The 21,549-nt window shown below is 44.2% G+C and overlaps 1 protein-coding gene across 1 annotated transcript in view; it reads left to right on the forward strand.

Annotated features, from left to right (window-relative positions):
* Positions 1-7,458, forward strand: part of LOC120977793 (E3 ubiquitin-protein ligase RNF14-like) — an 82,310-nt gene extending 74,852 nt beyond the window's left edge. The window contains exons 7-8 of the mRNA XM_040405913.1: positions 460-584; positions 7,205-7,458. Of these exons, the coding sequence (XP_040261847.1) occupies positions 460-582 (123 nt within the window). The 3' untranslated portion in view covers positions 583-584; positions 7,205-7,458. The remainder of the gene's footprint in view (positions 1-459; positions 585-7,204) is intronic.
* Positions 7,459-21,549: the final 14,091 nt, after the last annotated feature.

A 21,549-nucleotide genomic window follows, 5' to 3' on the forward strand; every position in this document is an offset into this window, starting at 1 on the left:
AAGTTATAGCTCTTGGAAGCAATGAAGAAAAAAAGAAGAAAAATGCTTGGTCATTAAGGCCCAAAACAGGCTGGTCACTAAGGTGGTAATCTCATAGAAATTGACCTGAATTGAGCACATCATGGGAAGAAACCCAACACAGCAGAGTTGAAACTTTTTGTACGGCGCAATGGGCTAAAATTTTTCCAAGTCTAAGCGCAGAACTAACCAATAATTACCAAAAAAGTTTGGTTGCACAAGGGGGTCACACAAGATACTAAAAGCAAAGGTTCACATAGATTTGCCACTTGCAGACGTGACATTAGATCATTTTTCTCAAAAAATAAATGACCAAGTCTAATATTGTTTTATTTATCTTGAAATATTGAGTTCAAAAACTTTTCAAGCACCACTGTATGATATGTCAGAAGATCAATTTTGCATGTATTGCGCCTTTCAGATATATATATTTGTTTACAGAAATTAAATGGCTGCAACAGAATGAACTGCATTGAGTGTAAACAGAACTTCTGCTGGCTCTGCTTGAAGGTATTACCCCAAGAAAACCCATATGATCATTTTGGGAATGGATGCAGAATGTAAAGGTATTGTATGGTTTTAGATAATTTTTCATTGTCAATTTCTTCTGAGGAAATGGGTTCATCTGCCATCATATGTTGTTTTTTGTTGTTTTTTTTGCACATTTTCAATTTATTGTCAGTTATTCTTTGTTGAACTCGATTTTTATTAATTTTTTGCTTCTATAGCACACAAACTACTGTATATATATAATGTATATGTAAAATCACTCACCACTTCACCACCACAGTAGTGGTAGATATATACGTATTCTTATCAAAATACAATGACATCATATACAGTGGATATAAAAAGTCTACACACCCCTGTTAAAATGTCAGGTTTCTGTGATGTAAAAAAAATGAGACAAAGATAAACCATTTCAGAACTTTTTCCACCTTTTAATGTGACCTATACCACTCACTTGAAAAACAAACTAAAATCTTTTAGGTGGAGGGAAGAAAACAAAAAAAACTAAAATAATGTGGTTGCATAAGTGTGCACACCCTCTTATAACTGGGGATGTAACTGTGTTCAAAATCATGTTAAATAGGAGTCAGCATAAGCCTGCCATCATTTAAAGTGCCTCTGATTAACCCCAAATAAAGTTCTGCTGCTCTAGTTGGTCTTTCCTGAAATTTTCTTAGTCGCATCCCACAGCAAAAGCCATGGTCCACAGAGAGCTTCCAAAGAATCAGAGGGATCTCATTGTTAAAAGGTATCAGTCAGGAGAAGGGTACAAAAGAATTTCCAAGGCATTAGATATACCATTGGAACACAGTGAAGACAGTCATCATCAAGTGGAGAAAATATGGCACAACAGTGACATTATTAAGAACTGGACATCCCTCCAAAATTGATGAAAAAACGAGAATAAAACTGGTCTGGGAAGCTACTAAGAGGCCTACAGCAACATTAAAGGAGCTACAGGAATATCTGGCAAGTACTGACTGTGTGGTACATCTGACAACAATCTCCCGTATTCTTCATACACTGCGTGCAGAATTATTAGGCAAATGAGTATTTTGACCACATCATCCTCTTTATGCATGTTGTCTTACTCCAAGCTGTATAGGCTCGAAAGCCTACTACCAATTAAGCATATTAGGTGATGTGCATCTCTGTAATGAGAAGGGGTGTGGTCTAATGACATCAACACCCTATATTAGGTGTGCATAATTATTAGGCAACTTCCTTTCCTTTGGCAAAATGGGTCAAAAGAAGGACTTGACAGGCTCAGAAAAGTCAAAAATAGTGAGATATCTTGCAGAGGGATGCAGCACTCTTAAAATTGCAAAGCTTCTGAAGCGTGATCATCGAACAATCAAGCGTTTCATTCAAAATAGTCAACAGGGTCGCAAGAAGCGTGTGGAAAAACCAAGGCGCAAAATAACTGCCCATGAACTGAGAAAAGTCAAGCGTGCAGCTGCCAAGATGCCACTTGCCACCAGTTTGGCCATATTTCAGAGCTGCAACATCACTGGAGTGCCCAAAAGCCCAAGGTGTGCAATACTCAGAGACATGGCCAAGGTAAGAAAGGCTGAAAGACGACCACCACTGAACAAGACACACAAGCTGAAACGTCAAGACTGGGCCAAGAAATATCTCAAGACTGATTTTTCTAAGGTTTTATGGACTGATGAAATGAGAGTGAGTCTTGATGGGCCAGATGGATGGGCCCGTGGCTAGATTGGTAAAGGGCAGAGAGCTCCAGTCCGACTCAGACGCCAGCAAGGTGGAGGTGGAGTACTGGTTTGGGCTGGTATCATCAAAGATGAGCTTGTGGGGCGTTTTCGGGTTGAGGATGGAGTCAAGCTCAACTCCCAGTCCTACTGCCAGTTTCTGGAAGACACCTTCTTCAAGCAGTGGTACAGGAAGAAGTCTGCATGAAAGGGTGTAAAAGAAGAAAATCTAATGACATGGCCTCCTTGTTCACCTGATCTGAACCCCATTGAGAACCTGTGGTCCATCATCAAATGTGAGATTTACAAGGAGGGAAAACAGTACACCTCTCTGAACAGTGTCTGGGAGGCTGTGGTTGCTGCTGCACGCAATGTTGATGGTGAACAGATCAAAACACTGACAGAATCCATGGATGGCAGGCTTTTGAGTGTCCTTGCAAAGAAAGGTGGCTATATTGGTCACTGATTTGTTTTTGTTTTGTTTTTGAATGTCAGAAATGTATATTTGTGAATGTTGAGATGTTATATTGGTTTCACTGGTAAAAATAAATAATTGAAATGGGTATATATTTGTTTTTTGTTAAGTTGCCTAATAATTATGCACAGTAATAGTCGCCTGCACACACAGATATCCCCCTAAAATAGCTAAAACTAAAAACAAACTAAAAACTACTTCCAAAAATATTCAGCTTTGATATTAATGAGTTTTTTGGGTTCATTGAGAACATGGTTGTTGTTCAATAATAAAATTAATCCTCAAAAATACAACTTGCCTAATAATTCTGCACTCCCTGTATGTCTGGGCTGTGGGGTAGAGTGGCAAGACAAAAGCCTTTTCTAACGAAGAAAAATATCCAAGCCAGGCTACATTTTGCAAAAACACATCTGAAGTCTCCCAAAAGCATGTGGGAAAAGGTGTTAAGGTCTGATGAAACCAAGGTTGAACTTTTTGGCCATAATTCCAAAAGATGTGTTTGGTGCAAAAACAACATTGCACATCACCAAAAGAACACCATACCCCACAGTGAAGCATGGTGGTGGCAGCATCATGTTTTGGGGATGTTTTTCTTCAGCTGGAACTGGGGTCTTAGTTAAGATAGAGGGAATTATGAACAGTTCCAAATACCAGTCAATATTGGCACAAAACTTTCAGGCTTCTGCTAGAAAGCTGAACATGAAGAGGAACTTCATCTTTCAGCATGACAACGACCCAAAGCATACATTCAAATCAACAAAGGAATGGCTTCACCAGATGAAGATTAAAGTTTTGGAATGGCCCAGCCAGAGCCCAGACCTGAATCTGATTGAAAATCTGTGGGGTGATCTGAAGAGGGCTGTGCACAGGAGATGCCCTCGCAATCTGACAGATTTGGAGTGTTTTTGCAAAGAAGAGTAGGCAAATCTTGGCAAGTCAAAATGTGCCATTCTGATACTCATACCCAAAAAAAGTGCTGTAATAAAATCAAAAGGCGCTTCAACAAAGTATTAGTTTAAGGGTGTGCGCACTTATGCAACCATATTATTTTATTTTTATATTTTTTCTTCCCTCTACCTAAAAGAATTTAGTTTGTTTTTTAGTTGTACAGTTTATAGGTCACATTAAAGGTGGAAAAAGTTCTAAAATGATTTAGCTTTGTCTATTTTTTTTTTTACATCATAGAAACCTGACATTTTAACAGGGGTGTGTAGACTTTTTATATCCACTGTACATACAGGGGGACATTTGGTGGTGCAGGCCTCTACATAACTTTGGCACTTCCTTCAGCAGGCCATGCGACAAACTAAAATCTACGCCAGCTCTCTTGCTGGCGTAGATTTAAGTCATTTTCAATGTCAAAAACTGGTGTGGAAAAATTATAAATAAGATAGGCCTGCTGGTTTGCCCTCTTCCCTGCCCATACCACACAGCCTTTTTTTGGCATTTGGGAAAATGGCGTGAGCAGCAAACAGTTTCAATAAACCATAACGACAATTATTATTAATATATGACATTAATATACTATAAAGTGGCAAATATTTCACAATAAATGTCCCCTACAGTACATATCTGGCAGTATATGTGTCACGGTCATATTGGTGTTTGAGCGTGACGCGGTTGCCGTGCAGACTCGTTGCTTGTGGCAACGTGTAGTTTGTGGTTTGCACTTTCCCTTTTAGTTGTGTCTCCCTGCTGTGTGGTGTGCGTGGGGTTAATATCCTCACTTGGTTAGATCAGGCGTGTGGTCTCTTCTAGCTATTTAGCCTTTGCTTGTAGCTTGGAGTTTAGAAGTGCTGTAGCCTTGCTGTGGGCTGGAAGCTATGCGCCATTCTGTGGCTATTCCATCTGCCCAGTCTTTGAGGGCTACCTTGTTGGACATCAAAGTCCTTGCCTATGTCTAACCTTCCCCATTGTTGTTATGTGTGATGCTGCACTTATGGGTTGATGTTTGTCTAGTTGTTTGTTCCATGTGTGGTTTGTCTATGGTGTGGTTGATCCCGCATGGTTGCTAGACATGTCCTGTTTGTTGTACCTCTGGAAGGGGGTCCCTGGGGTTCCCCGGAGGGGGAACTACGAGACAGCAAGCTGTGGCTTCCGGTAAGTGATCTTGTCGTTCTGTTGTTTGTGGTCATCTGGCCACAGGATACTTACCTGATATTCAGTTGTTGCTTGCTGTCTCCTCCTTGTTACTAGGCCTGTGGGAGACTCCAATTTATCTGTGTCGTGGATAAATCGGCCGTCTCTTATTCCTGACTTCCATATTACAGGGACAGATAGGGTCAGTAGGGCCCAAGTTTGAGCGTAAGAGAGCCCCCCCCCCTACCATCGAGGGCGGCTCATACAGTCAGGAGGTCAGGGATAGGATGAGGATGGCGATAGGAGGTGTCCTTCCCCCTTATCCTGGCTTCCAGGCCTAGTGGCTTTCCTTAATTTCAGACTTTGGATGGTGGGGAGTTTCCCCCACTCCTTATCGTGACAATATGTGTGTATAGTGCGTACCATTTTCCCACTGCCAAGTCTGTATTCTATGATCACTCAATCCTTCCTGCAATTAAAATAAGCTCAGGTCACTGCGATGCTTGCAAATCTTTCTGGCTTCCGTTTCTTCCATAACTATACAGTATAAGCAAATGTTCCGAAACCACTGCATTTGCAGTTATCATGAAATAATTGTGAGCAAATAGTTGGGAACAAAGCAGTCAGTAATGCAAAGCGATAAGACACCGCATGACAAAGTCCAATATAGGTTGCTCTGTCTTGCACTATTCATAAGTACAGGGTGTTCTTGCAGCAAACAAAGGCAATCCAAAAAAATAAAAACCCTCTTGTCTTATCGTGTACCATATTCGCCAGAACAGTGCTGTTTGGTTACTGACTATGTGGAGCTACTGGACTATGGCAGGAAAAGTGGCAGTGCGACATCTAGTTTTTCAGACATTTTGATAGTGTTGGAAAAAGAGGGTTTTAGGGCATAGTCTGAACACCAGTATGTTCACTGTAATTGCTCAAGAAAAAATACTGAATTTACTAGGTTCAGTCTGATACAATAAGCAAGTTGACATATTCTATGATTGTGGTTTGTATGTTTGTAATTCTCCATCTGGCCCACACATTCACTGCTCCAATTGCTCTGCTAGATTATCTTTAGCCTGGTAGCTTAGGGAGTGTGTCCTTTCTACTGTAGCTCTCTAACTGCCACAGCTTCGAACAGAACATATAGCTGCTGGCAGTTGAAGATTTAAACTGAGCATCTTCAACCAACTCAGTGAGATGGACAAACAATAAGGAAAAGAACAAACAGCAGGTGGCGCTATACAGATACATTTTATTGAATAGCTCGCTGGCTAAACTAAACTTTTAATTACATGCAATTACATTTGCGGTCCGCAAAACACGGATACCGGCCATGTGCGTTCTGCATTTGTGGAATGCACACGGACAGCCCTATCATAGAAATGGCTATTCTTGTCCACAATTTGCGGGCGAGAATAGGACATGCTCTATCTTTTTTGCTGGGCTGCGGAACGGAAGTACGGATGCGGACAGCACGCGTGTGCTGTCTGCATCTTTTGCGGCCCCATTGAAATGAATTGGTCCGCATCCATTCCGCAAAATTGCGGAACGGAAGCGGACACATAATTACGGTCTTGTGAATGAGCCCTTATACAGTGTCACCACCCAACAGTGCCCCTGTAAATGGTGCCCTTCTGTATGGTCCTATATACAGTGCAGCCAGAGTGCATCTCTATATGCCATGTAGCCCTCAAAGAGTGCCCTATTATAAAGTACAGCTGTCAGATAGCTCCCATACACAGTGCAGCGGCCATAGAGTGCTCTCATACACAGTGCCAGGAGAACCTTGGCTCTTAATACTCTTTCTTGTTCTCATGAAGTAGAAATATGTCAGCTGTCCCTCCATCCCCTTATAGGAGCTTATATGAGAGATTTTCTTTTAATCATAGGCACTACTCTTGGATTGTATTTGATTTGTGGGTAAGGTAAATTCTGCATATTCATGCGGTTCATTGGGGGAGATTTATCAGTACTCATGCAAAGGAAACGTGGTTGCCCATCAATTAAGTAGAGGGTTAATTACATCACTTTTCTTTTGCATCATTTTTGATTAATCTCCTTCATCGATTCAATTTCCCTTGTCAATACCAGAAGGGTCACGTAGTTACATAGTTAATACAGTTGAAAAAAGACATAAGTCAAGTTCAAAGGAGCTGTCCTAAATGAAAGGTGGAATCTGATTGGTTGCTGTGGGCAACTAAGCCAGTTCTACTTTACACCAGTTTGATAAATGACCCTATATGTTCTGATATCCTACTCACCCTCTCTCATTATCCTTCTAGTGTGCTTTCTGTTGTAGATATGGTGCCATATAATGGACTATATATTTGTAAGCGATGATGCCCTCTGCCAAAGGGGTGCTCCACTTGAAACTGTAATATGAATATAATTTTCTTTGTTTATTTATTCACAGATGAGTTTGTAATAATGGTCGACATCTTTTTAAAGAAGAAGATTCATTTGTAGTTTTGCACCTGGGGTTCTTGCACTAATATTTCTTACCATCACAAGAGTGTTACCTAACAGAAGATGAAGAAGAATTGGCAAACTAAATCTTATCAAGTAGACACAATTAATCCACCTCTTCTTATTATAGTTAACCTGATTTAATAAAAACAACAATGAAAAGTAAAATAAATAAAAAAAATAAAGAACACTGCTACTGCATCTCTGCAATTAATTATCTTAGAAATTGTCAACATCCAGTCCAGAAAATGTCTCTGGTACCCGCATGACCCTTGTGGTAATACTAGTCAATCCACTTAGAAACTTTAATGAGTTGCTAGTGCATTTCAAACTTTATCCCATAAAGAAATGTTTGGACACAAATTACTGCACAATAAATGTTAGTGTTAATTCAGACGTCCGTATGTTGCTTTCAACATCTGATCCGCAATTTTGCGGATTAGATGAGGTCCCATTCACTTCTATGCTGTCCGTTTTTTTTTTCTTCTGTTCCACGACCCCGCAAAACAAATAAAACATGTCCTAAACTTGCCAGTCAAAATCAGGACGTGGCACCATTGAAGTCTATGGGTCCAGAAAAATGTGGAATACAATCCACTTTCTTGCAGATAAAAACACAGATCCAAATTTTTGCAAACCGCTAAAAACTGGCCATCTGAATGAGCCCTTATCCAGATATTATAATAGATATTGCACAATTGGTGCTGCATGTATACAATACATACATTGATGTTGGTTGTGGTTGTTGTTTTTGTTTGCTGTAAAAATGCTAGCTGCAGATGCTAGCTGAAAGTATATGAAACGCAGGACACAAGTTTTTTTTTTTGCCACTGCAGTTTTTGTTGAGTAGGTGCCATTTTTTTTTTTATATATATTTTTTTTATATATTTTTTTTTTGTGGTTTCCACATTTGTTTGTGGCATAACAAGTTGGTTAAAATGTATGGTACTTTTTACCACTGGAAAAAATGCACAAAAACAATGGTGTGCATTTTTTAACATATGGTCCTTGACTTTCCCAACATGCATTACTCTTGTGGGTAAATAACAGTGAATGTAGTAGTAAAAATACATAGCACTTTTGTGCTTCTCACCCAGCTGTCACACTCTTTCAGGTAAAGTAGATCATATTATGAATGTATGCTTCTGTCCCTGCTATTGCACTTGTAAGTACATAGCCGTCCCAGGAGACTGACAGCTTATAGGGGTATCACGTCTGAGATGGCAGGTAACAGACGTGAGGCGCAGAGGGGAGGGAAGAGGAGCACCTTTCACTAGGGAGAGGGAGGAGTGGTGACTCCTAACTCACCTAGCACTGGAACCTGGCTGCCCTCACGTCGCTAGACGGGCTGCTAACCCGTACGCCGATCACGTGCCTCGTCCCTGGCTTACCCTGAAATAAGCCCTAGGTAGTGAGTAGGGCGATGGAGCACTAGTCCTCACCACTGACACCTAGGGTAACAACAGGGAAAGGACAAACAATCTCCAAAGGGAGACAACAAACAGGAGAAAACAACAGGAGTGAACCGGAGATCCAACAGCTCCAGTTCCAACAACTCCACCAGAGGTCAGACTAGAAGATCTGGAAGGAAGGTCTATATCTGGCAACAAGGGAAGCAGAAAGGGAGAATATATAGTAGCTGGGAGTGGCTGACAGAGAACAGCTAAAAGGAAAAGCTACCGATTCCTAAATGGGACAAAAAGGATCACAAACCTAAGCAGGAAAACCTGGACCAGAATCAGTGTCAGACTGGGGTACCTAGGGCCCACCAGTGTAACTGATTCTGGGGGCCCACCTTAGGGCTCCTGCACACAAACGTATTTTTTTTCTGTGTCCGTACCATATTATTATTTTTTTGGCCTGTATGTGAAACCATTCACTTCAATGGGGCCGCAAAAAATGGAAATGACTCCATGTGCATTCCTTGTCTTGGCCGTTACGCAAAATGATAGAACATGTCCAATTATTGTCGGTATTACAGACAAGGATAGGACTGTTCTATTAGAGGCCGGCTGTTCTGTTCCGCATAATGTGGAATGCACACACCCAGTATCCACGTTTTGAAGATCGCAATTTGCGGACTGCAAAACATCCAACAAACATGTTCATGAGCCCTTACAGTGATAACAGAAATATTAAAGATGAAGTATGATGGTAAACACTCACAGCAAAATGCACAAACCTACATGTGGCAGAATTTAGGCTACTTTCACACTTGCAGTAACAGGGTCCGGCAGGATTGTTCCAGCGGGGGAACAGCCTGCTGCATCCGTGCTAACGCTAGCCCATCGTGCCCCCGGAAGTCCGCTGCAGTTTTTGTCTGGCCACCTCTCGGCATGTTTTCCGTGCTGCAGTCGGACCTCCGGCCCGCCCCCATTATAGTGAATGGGGGTGGAGAGGACCTCCAGCAGCACGGCGGGCCAGCATAAGCACAGATCTGGCAGTCTGGTCCCCCACTAGAATAGCCTGCCGGACCCTGCTACCGCAAGTGTGAAAGTAGCCTTACACATACAGTATATGGATATCCTGCTCTTTAGTCAGTCAGAAACAAGACACATGCAGTTCTCATCACACCTAGGAAACATGCAATGCACGCATCAAGACATTTTTTGTCTAACCCTATTAAGTGTAGCACACTTAAAGGGGCTGCCTCACTTTAACAAATGGCATTTATTATGTAGAGAAAGTTAATATAAGGCACTTACTAATGTATTCTGATTCTCCATATTGGCTCTTTTCCATCACATTATACACTGCTTGTATCCGTGGTTTTGACCACTCTGCAATCCAGCAGTGGTGGCCGTGCTTGCACACTATAGGTAAAGGTGTTGGCCAATGCACACTTCCAGCCTTTCCCTATAGTGTGTAAGCACCTTTAAGACCACGTTCCCTTGATCATGGGGGTCCCAGCAGTTAGACCCCCACCAGACACTTATCACCTGTTGAGTTATAGCTGTTTCACCTTTCACATTCCCTATCCTTAACCTTTTAAGGACACATGATGACGTACCGGTACGGCATGTTTCCGTAGTCCTTAAGGACACATGACGTACCGGTACGTCATGCGTTGTTCCGATCACCGCCTCCCGGCGGGAGGTGATCGGAACAAGGTGCCTGCTCAAATCATTGAGCAGGCACCTCGGCTAAATGCGTGGGGGGGGTCCCGTGACCCCCCGTGTCGGCGATCGCAGCAAACCGCAGGTCAATTCAGACCTGCGGTTTGCTGCACTTTTTATGCAGTTTCTGATCCCCGCGGTCCCTGATCGCGGGGATCAGAAACTTTAATATGCCAAAAATATAGATTTTTCACCCCCCCTGCACCCCTGAATGATTTTATGCCGGCGGGTGGTGCAGGGGGGGTTGGAGGCGGTGCGGGAGGCGGGCGGTGCGGCAGGCGGGATCGCGATCCCCCGCCCGCCTCCTCTTGAATATTCATTGGCGTCCAGTGGTTATACCAGAGTGTCAGCACATTGCTGACACTCTGGTATAAACGGCTGACATCTGTGCTGTGATGTCAGCCGTTTAACCCTTTCCATACCGCGGTCCGTACGGACCGATGTATGGAAAAGGTTAACAGTCAGGGAGCTCCCTCTACCATCGGGGGGCTGCTGTGCCTTTGCAGCCCCCAGACAGGATGGGGTCACAGAGGGAGGGAGCCCCCCTCCTTCCCCTTCCCCGTCTGCTCAGTTGTGGCCACAACTGAGCAGACTGGGAAGGTTCCCATGGCAACAGGACGCCTTCTCAGGCATCCTGCTGTCCATGGCGCTGAACAGATCTGTGCTAAAGGCATAGATCTGTTCAGACAAAGTGTAAGTAAAATACAGTACAATACACTATATAGTGTACTGTACTGTATTATACAGACATCAGACCCACTGGATCTTCAAGAACCAAGTGGGTCTGGGTAAAAAATAAATAAAAAAAAAAGTGAAAAAAGTAAAGATAAAAAAAAAAACATTTATCACTGAATACAAATTAAAAAAATAAAATACACTACACATATTAGGTATCGCCACGTCCGTAACGACCTGATCTATAAAACGGTCATGTTACTTTCCCCGCATGGTGAACGCCATAAAAATAAAAAAAATAAAACTATGAGGAAATTGAGATTTTGCCCACCTTGCTTCCCAAAAAAGGTAATAAAAGTGATCAAAAAAGTCGCATGTACGCCAAAATAGTACCAATAAAACCGTCATCTCATCCCGCAAAAATCATACCCTACCCAAGATAATCGCCCAAAAACTGAAAATACTATGGCTCTTAGACTATGGAAACACTAAAACATTATTTCTTTGTTTCAAAAATGAAATCATTGTGTAAAACTTACATAAATAAAAAAAAGTACACATATTAGGTATCGCCGCATCCGTATCAACCGGCTCTATAAAAATATCACATGATCAGGTGACCACCGTAAATAAATAAAAATAAAAACGGTGTAAAAAAAGCAATTTTTTGTCATCTTACGTCACAAAAAGTGTAATAGCAATCGATCAAAAAGTCATATGCACCCCAAAATAGTTCCAATCAAACCGTCATCTCATCCCACAAAAAATGAGACCCTACCTAAGATAATCGCCCAAAAGCTGAAAAAACTATGGCTCTCAGACTATGGAGACACTAAAATACGATTTTTTTTGTTTCAAAAATGAAATCATTGTGTAAAACTTACATAAATAAAAAAAATTGTATACATATTAGGTATCGCCGCGTCCGTGACAACCTGGTCTATAAAAATACCACATGATCTAACCTGTTAGATGAATGTTGTAAATAACAACAAAAAAAAACGGTGCCAAAAAAGCTATTTCTTGTTACCTTGCCTCACAAAAAGTGTAATATAGACAAAAATCATATGTACCCTAAATTAGTACCAACAAAACCATCCTATCCCGTAGTTTCTAAAATGGGGTCACTTTTTTGGAGTTTCTACTCTAGGTGTGCATCAGGGGGGCTTCAAATGGGACGTGGTGTAAAAAAAAACAGTCCAGCAAAATCTGCCTTCCAAAAACTGTATGGCATTCCTTTCCTTCTGCGCCCTGCCGTGTGCCCGTACAGCAGTTTACGACCACATATGGGGTGTTTCTGTAAACTACAGAATCAGATCCATAAATATTGAGTTTTGTTTGGCTGTTAACCCTTGCTTTGTAACTGGAAAAAAAATATAAAAATGGAAAATCTGCCAAAAAAGTGAAATTTTTAAATTGTATCTCTATTTTCCATTAAATCTTGTGCAACACATAAAGGGTTAACAAAGTTTGTAAAATCAGTTTTGAATACCTTGAGGGGTGTAGTTTCTTAGATGGGGTCACTTTTATGGAGTTTCTACTCTAGGGGTGCATCAGGGGGTCTTCAAATGGGACATGGTGTAAATAAACCAGTCCAGCAAAATCCTTCCAAAAACCATACGGCGCACCTTTCCCTATGGCCTACTGTGTGCCAGTACAGTAGTTTACGGCCACATATGGGGTGTTTTTGCAAACTACAGATCGAGGCAATAAATATAGCATTTTGTTTGGCTGTTAACCCTTGCTTTGTTACTGGAAAAAATTTATTAAAATGGAAAATTTGCCAAAAAATCGAAATTCTGAAATTTTATCACCATTTGCCATTAACTCTTCAGTGTCAAACTAAAATAAAAATGCTCGCCTGTTAAAGGGCCTGTGTCCACTCTTCTAGTATCCTCTATCCACAGGATCGCGGATAACTAAGTGATCCGTGAGGGTCTGAACGCTGGAGCCCCCACTGATCCCCCTTTATGACTGAGTGGCAGGTCGAGCATATGCCCGGCCTCTCTATCCATTCTCTATGGGGTCACCGGAGATGATGGAGTACAGCGCTGGCTAATTCCAGTGGTTCCAAAGAGAATGAATGAAGCAGCAGGGCGTATGTGTAGCCACACCATAAAAAGGAGGAACAGGACCCGTTCCTGGGATCAGTGGGGGTTGCAGAATCGGACCCCACTATTCATATAGTTATACCCTATGGTGTGGAGAGGATAACTTGAAAACCTGCACAACTCCTTTAAATCCTCCACCACTAGTATATTTTTACATGGCAGCAGTGATGCCTGTAAATACGGAATATCATCACTGCCGCCATGTAAACCATACGTGTCTATACTGGAGAATATGTCGCACTGCGCAGAATTTTTCGGGCATAAGTCCAACCCCTTTGCAGGTCACAACCTTTAACAAAGCCCAAGCAAAGGGTCAAGAGGAGCAATGTGAGCAAAGGGCACAAACAGAGGGTCATAACTGAAACAGAGGCATTAGGGTCACCTGAGGCAGGGTAATAGTGGGGATCCTGGAGCAGCTGCAGGGGTATTAGGGAGGAAACTGAAGAAGAATTAATATTAGCGGTGCTTTGAGAGTGGGGACATTGGGGGGGTTTCTGGAGCTGGGGCACTTATGGGGGTGCACCTAAAGCAGAGGCATTGGGGGGGACCTAGGGCAGAGTCCCCCCAATGCCACTCTGAACTCTGCAGAGAGCAGCACACATTCATAGATCTGTGTCTGCTATAAACAAATCCTCTATTTCCCCATTACAGTCTCCTACAGCTCACTACTGTCACACACCTGAGGAATCAGCCCAGCACCGCAGAGGAGTCCTTCTCTCCAGCAGCCAGTTTCCTGACAGCAGGGAGGGCAGAAGGAGGCAGACTCCTTCTCTCCTCCTTCACAGCCAGCAGCCCCAGAAGTCTAGAAGATACTGCGGGGCCTCCTGTACAATGTACACCAGCACGAGGCTGCATCACTATGAGATACTGCCATCTAGTGGTTACAATAATTATCTCTACTGAGAAAGGAGAAATAATTACTCATCCATCTTATCTCGGGCGTAGGAGACCGGGGGCCCACCAATGAATCCCTCGCCTCCCCAGTGGGCCTGTCCGAGCCTGACCGGAATCCATTCTCACCATTAGGTCATGGAGCGATCCCTTGAGAAACCCAGCGCATAGCCACCCACCGCGACCATCTGACCCCAGGCACAACAGGGTCAGCGATAGGCCGTGACACCCTCGTGACAAGAGGTTACCCAATCTTGTTGGTGAAGTATGCAATACTTTGGTCTGTTTTCCAGATCAAACGTGCCCAAGGGTCTGTGAAAACCACAGACAGCAGACAGATTCTATGTATGTTAGGTCTATTTTGCACAGATCATTGTGAAGAGATGCTCTGGAAATCCCCTTTTCAATGGGATGGAAGACACACAGAAGGCAAAAAAACAGACATGCGGAACAAAAATGGAAACTGTCATGGATGAAACATACACTGCTTTTTCACGAACTCCGTTCCGTATACGGGCTGTTTTTTGAGTTCCGCATATGGAACCAATCATTTCAATGGTTCCGCAAAAAAAACGGAATGTACTCTGTATGCATTCCATTTCCGTATTTCCATTCTGTTCAAAGATAGAACATGTCCTAGTATTGCCCGCAAATCACGTCCCGTGGCTCCATTTAAGTCAATGGGTCAGCAAAATAACGGAACACATACGGAGTACATTCCGTATGTGTTCCGTTTTTTTGCTGACCCATCTACTGAAAATGTTATGCCCAGCCCAATTTTTTCTATGTAATTACTGTATACTGCATATGCCATACGGAAAAACTAAACTGAAAAACGGAATAGAACCGTAAACGCTACTGAAACAAAAACCAGAAAAGCGGATCTGTTAAAAACGGCCCTCAAAACAATGAAAAAGCAATACGGTCGTGTGAACAAGCCCTAAGGGCTCATTCACACGAACGTGACCGCATTTGCGGATCCGCAATACAAGGGAACCGATCAGTGTGCATTCCGCATCACGGATGCGGACCCATTCACTTCAATGGGTCCGCAAATCCGGAGATGCGTAACGGTGCGGAATGGAAGCACGGAACGGAACACTACGGAAGCACTACAGAGTGCTTCCTGGGGTTCCGTTCCGTGCCTCTGCACCGCAAAAAGATACAACTTGCTCTATCTTTTTATAGAACGGACAGATCACAGACCCATTTAAGTTAATAGGTCCGCGATCCCCATGCGGCTGGGCCACGGTCGGTACCCATGCATACAATTTGCGGTCCACAGCACGGGCTTCACACGGTCGTGTGAACAAGCCCTAAGGGTGTTATTCTGGCAGTCCCCTATTACTCATCCTTTAATCCCTTGTTAGAGTAGTTCATTTTAGCCTTCACTCCAAATTCCAAAATAAAGAAGAAATATGGTATACCAGAGAGAATCAACAAAGGCAGATATCATATTTATGCCTCCAGAATGTTCTGTAGGGCTCTGGTTCTAGAAATGTTTATTTATATGCTATGTCATACAGAAGCATATTAGATATTTGCAAATACTGTATGTAATAACAATTAAGATTCTTCTTGTTTCAATGTTACGAATGCATATAAAATATGAATGTAGATAACAGTTACGCGACTCACATTACAGACACTTGTGAATTTTACCAGCAGTAAAAGGTATACAGTGAATGTTCCCCCTACTCAGAAAGTCTCAACAGTGAGTCTAAACAATAGAAACATTTCCCATTAAAAATATGATACAACTGCTGCCATCATACCCCTCTACAGGGATCTGAGCTTCACTGCAGGGCAACCCCCAGGCTGCCACCTACTGGAGTAGTCCCTTTGTTATTGACAGCTGACCCAAAATGGCCAGAGACACTGGTGCAGAGCATCGAGGGAACAGGCAAAATCATATTCAGGGACAGACCAAGGTCAGGGCTGGTGGAGTACATGCTATGCAGTAAACGGTCTGTGAATTGGGTAGGCAGTGAAGGGTTAATACTGAGGTCAGAAATATGTCAAGCAGCAGTGGCTCAGAATCCAGTAAACAGGCAGAGAGTCAGTACATGGGCAGACAACAGAATACAGCACACCTTTGCAGGGAACTAGCAAGCTAGACAACCTTTTGCTCAGGCACTGTCCCACAGAGGAAGGTGCTTTAAGTACCCCAAGATAGCCAGCCATAGGCTGGTGCAGATTAGGTGTGCACTGGCCCTTTATGACTTGGAGTGAGCACATAAGCACTACATGAACAGAAGGGGAGAGTCTAATCTGGCATGCAGGCCACATCCTGTATGATGGGACATATCAAGCCTGACGGCCAGACCCGCCTGACAGGGGATAGCAGGAGGCGGGTTCATGCTTCTGGGAAGCCAAATCAGGGACTGGTGAGTAACACAGCGGCGGCCGTGCACTGTTACTGTCAGATACGGTCAGTCCATAGATTTTTTTTTTTAAATCCTTTCATATTTGGGCCATCACTATAACAGTACCCGCCCTCCCGTTACATCCTTTCTTCTTGGATCCAGATTGCTGTGTAAGACGTGTACCGGGGTGGGCTCCCCAGAATACAGCAAAGTCACAGACAAGGAAAGCGACACTGACACCAGCTTACTATGCAAGAACAGAAACTTTACTTAGACAACGAGTAATAACATAAGAACCATACAAACATGCATAGAAAATGCTATATCCCCGGACCCACAGTCAACGTCCCTGCTCACTGGACAGGCCTAGCCGATGGCGGACACAGCAGAGCCTGCAAGTCGTGCTGTGCCGCTACACAGGACACCCCTAGCCGATGGCAAACGCAGCAGAGCCTGGAAGTCAATAACTGCGCTGCAGTCCAGTACAGTACAGTACAGCCTAGCAAAACGATCTAATCCTAACTAACTAACGCTAGGCCTAGGCTAGTCTCTTTATCTTCAGGCGCCACACAATATAACAATCAGTAACCAGGTGTACTGACCTGCGTCCGTTCTGGGCCCGAGGATGCAGCCTACCAGGGATGGCCACCAACCTCTTAGCAACTGTGCAGCCTTGCTTGATGATGAGGCCTTCTGTCCACACACTGAACTGGTCTTCCTGGGACAACCTCTCTTTCAGAAGAGCTGGATTCAGTCAGGGTATAACAGCTACTTTCCTTCTTCTGAGTGTCCATTAACTGCCAGACATCTGCAAGCCAGGATGGAATCGAATTCAGTCCCTCACAGCACAATTATTCCACCCCCATGCCAGATCAACACTTCCTGGTTCACTCACAGGCAGCAGCATGAGTCATCAGCATGAGTCATCATCTGTTTTGCATATTCAAATCTCAGAGTGTGCTGGCTGTAGCTGCAAAACAGTGGCCTCTAGTGCCCGGAATGCCAAATGACAGTTTAAGTACATACATTATGCAGAAATAGCTGTTTCACAATCTCACATGCCACCCCACTAGAAGTTGTCGCCCTCGGCAACTCTCCCCATACAAACTCATCCTGAGCATAGCGCTGTGGAGGCACACCAGCATTGGGCCTCGCTGACCTTCTCGGATTGGGGGTTTCAGAAATACTGGGGACATCAGGCATATTTGACAGGAGAGGAGCTGTTGATTGCTCAGCATTGCATCTGGGTGGCAAACCTGCCACGGCCGGAACCTCTGTGGACACTTGAGCAGGGACGACCCACCATTCCTCCTCTTCCTCGTCTGAAGGACTTTCCTCCATACCCTGAGGAGACACCCCCTCTACGCACACCGGCTCATCAAAATTGCAACGTCTTAACATATTACAGTGTCCCTACTGGCTCTACCTCATAGACCGGAATAGTGGGGTCTACCCTTCTCTTCACCGTGTATGGAACTGCCTCCCACCGTCCATCCAACTTTCCTGACGGCCGTTTGGCTTTTACCATCACCCGATCACCAGGGACATACCCATCTTTCTGCACTGGTCTTGGGTTAGGGTGTACTACCTGTCCCGGGCGCTCCCCCACAACCCTGTGTACCGCTCTCAGCCAGCGGCGGTGCTCCTGCAGCCATGCAGTGGTACTTCTAGGTGGGGGCTCCATCGGGTTAGGCATGTGGAGATCTTCAATCTCCCGTCCGGCTCGTCCAAATATGAGAAAATGTGGAGAGTATCCGGTGGTACTGTGTACTCTGTTATTATAGGCCCACATCAACTCAGGTAGGTACATTCAGGTCCATAAATATTGGGACATCGACACAATTATAACATTTTTGGCTCTATACACCACCACAATGGATTTGAAATGAAACGAACAAGATGTGCTTTAACTGCAGACTGTCAGCTTTAATTTGAGAGTATTTACATCCAAATCAGGGGAACGGTGTAGGAATTGCAACAGTTTGCATATGTGCCTCCCACTTGTTAAGGAACCAAAAGTAATGGGACAATTGGCTTCTCAGTTGTTCCATGGCCAGGTGTGTGTTATTCCCTCATTATCCCAATTACAATAAGCAGATAAAAGGTCCAGAGTTCATTTCAAGTGTGCTATTTGCATTTGGAATCTGTTGCTGTCAACTCTCAAGATGAGATCCAAAGAGCTGTTACTATCAGTGAAGCAAGCCATCATTAGGCTGAAAAAACACAAAAAACCCATCAGAGAGATAGCAAAAACATTAGGCGTGGCCAAAAAAACTGTTTGGAACATTATTAAAAAGAAGGAATGCACCTGTGAGCTCAGCAACACCAAAAGACCCGGAAGACCACGGAAAACAACTGTGGTGGATGACCGAAGAATTCTTTCCCTGTCGAAGAAAACACCCTTCACAACAGTTGGCCAGACCAAGAACACTGTCCAGGAGCTAGGTGTATGAGTGTCAAAGTGAACAATCAAGAGAAGACTTCACCAGAGTGAATACAGAGGGTTCACCACAAGATGTAAACCATTGGTGAGCCTCAAAAACAGGAAGGCCAGATTACAGTTTGCCAAACGACATCTAAAAAATTAATCACAGTTCTGGAACAACATCCTATGGACAGATAAGACCAAGATACACTTGTACCAGAGTGATGGTAAGAGAAGAGTATGGAGAAGGAAAGGAACTGCCCATGATCCTAAGCATACCACCTCATCAGTGAAGCATGGTGGTGGTAGTGTCATGGCGTGGGCATGTATGGCTGCCAATTGAACTGGTTTTCTTGTATTTATTGATGATGTGACTGCTGACAAAAGCAGCAGGATGAATTCTGAAGTGTTTTGGGCAATATTATCTGCTCATATTCAGCCAAATGCTTCAGAACTCATTGGACGGCGCTTCACAGTGCAGATGGACAATGACCCAAAGCACACTGCAAAAGCAAACAAAGAGTTTTTTAAGGGAAATAAGTGGAATGTTATGCAATGGCCAAGTCAATCACCTGACCTGAATCCGATTGAGCATGCATTTCACTTGCTGAAGACAAAACTGAAGGGAAAATGCCCCAAGAACAAGCAGGAACTGAAGACAGTTGCAGTAGAGGCCTGGCCGAGCATCACCAGGGATGAAACCCAGCGTCTGGTGATGTCTATGCGTTCCAGACTTCAGGCTGTAATTGACTGCAAAGGATTTACAACCAAGTATTAAAAAGTGAAAGTTTGATTTATGATTATTATTCTGTCCCATTACTTTTGGTCCCTTCACAAGTGGGAGGCACATATGCAAACTGTTGTAATTCCTACACTGTTCACCTGATTTGGATGTAATTAAAGCTCAAATTAAAGCTGACAGTCTGCAGTTAAAGCACATCTTGTTTGTTTCATTTCAAATCCATTGTGGTGGTGTATAGAGCCAAAAATGTTCGTATTGTGTCAATGTCCCAATATTTATGGACCTGACTGTATGCGGGCCACTGGGCTTTTTGACTGTCTTCCAGAGTCCGCAGCATCTGAAGCAAGGTGCGATTGAAGCGTTCGCACGCCCCGTTTCCTTGTGGGTGATATGGAGTGGTTCGCGAGCGTTCAATCCCATACAGTTGGTACAGTTCATTCATTAGAGTACCCTGAAAGCATGCTCCCTGGTCAGAATGTATCCTCCGTGGACACCCGAACACCTGTATAAAGTGTTTACAGACAGCTTCGGCGGCCGACTCTGCGGTTTGGTCTCTGGTGGGCCCAGCCACCGCATACTTGGTAAAGTGATCTGTCATAATTAGACAGTACGAGTGTCCCGAGGTAGAATATCCGATCTGTACATAATCGATCATCAGAAGTTCTAGGGGCGCTTAGGTGCGGATGGTCTGCTCAGGAGCCCGCTGTTCAGTACTCTTACTCAACCCACAGGATCGACACTTAAGACATGCCGCGGCCACCATGTCGGCCAGATCTGGACAGTACACCAGCCATTGGAGCCACTTGAACGTTTTGTCGCTCCCGAAATGAGCTCCCTTTTCATGAACTTCTCTGGCGGCCTCTGGTCCCAACGACATGGGAAAGACAATCTGTTGCCGGTACTACGGCTCTGACTGTAAGTATATGATCCGGCACAGGAGTCCCTGAGTAATTGTCAGCTTGTCCCTCTGCCTTAACAACTTCTGACCCTTTGGGGTCAGAAGGGCTTGTTCTTCTGGCCGAGGCTAGATCTTGCTCCGAACCCATTCTTTCACCTTCCACAAATCCCGGCAGCTATCCTGGACTCTCTCCCAATCAGTCAAAGTTTTTCCCAGCACCAGCGTCATTCCAGGGTGAGCGAATGTGAGGTCACGGGGGTCAGTTAACAGATCGAGGGTTGCTCTTTGTACTCACAGTTTGTAGTATACCCTGGGCAGGCGTACAGCAGTGATGAAGAGGCTGGCACGTAGATCCTCTGGGGCACTCTCTGGATATAGGGACCAGGCCAGGTGATAGGTGGGGTGCCCTAGTGTCACGAGGGTGTCAAGAGCCACGTCTGACTCCGTTAAAGCCGGGGTCAGGAAGTCGCAGCGGGTGGCTGCGCGTTCTATGTAAAAAGATAGTGCTGTTTCTTAATGGTAGCTTTCTGGGTTTGCCTTGCAACCCTTTTGGCTCACTCAGGGATCCGTAGCTTCTTCTCCTCAGCTGTTTCTTGTCCAGCACTCCTAACCTCCTTATATTCCCCTCTCTCACTTCTCTGGTTGCCAGATATAGAGCTTCCTGACTGGACTTCTATACTGACCCACTGGAGCTGTGTAGCTGTGTTCCCTGGTTGTTGTTCCAGAACGTTACCCTCCGGATCCCTGTTGGGCCTTTGTGGTCTGCTGTTGTCGCCCACCTGGGATTATATGTTTGTCTGTATTGTCTGTCCTCTCCTTGGTGTTTTCCTTTTAGTGTCAGTGGTGCGGACTAGTGATCCCACCGCCCCGTTCACTACATAGGGCTCATCTTAGGGAAAGCCAGGGTTTAGGCACGTGATCGGCGTACGGGTGAGGAACCCGTCTAGGGACGTCAGGGCAGTCAGGTGCCAGCCTCAAGGTGAGTCAGGGGTCACCACCTTTCCCTCTCCCTTGGACAGGGCCTTCCCATTTCCCTCCCTTTGCGTGACGCCGGTCATTACACCTGGA

The sequence above is a fragment of the Bufo bufo genome, chromosome 1, assembly GCF_905171765.1.
Source record: "Bufo bufo chromosome 1, aBufBuf1.1, whole genome shotgun sequence".
NCBI classification, from domain to species: domain Eukaryota; kingdom Metazoa; phylum Chordata; class Amphibia; order Anura; family Bufonidae; genus Bufo; species Bufo bufo.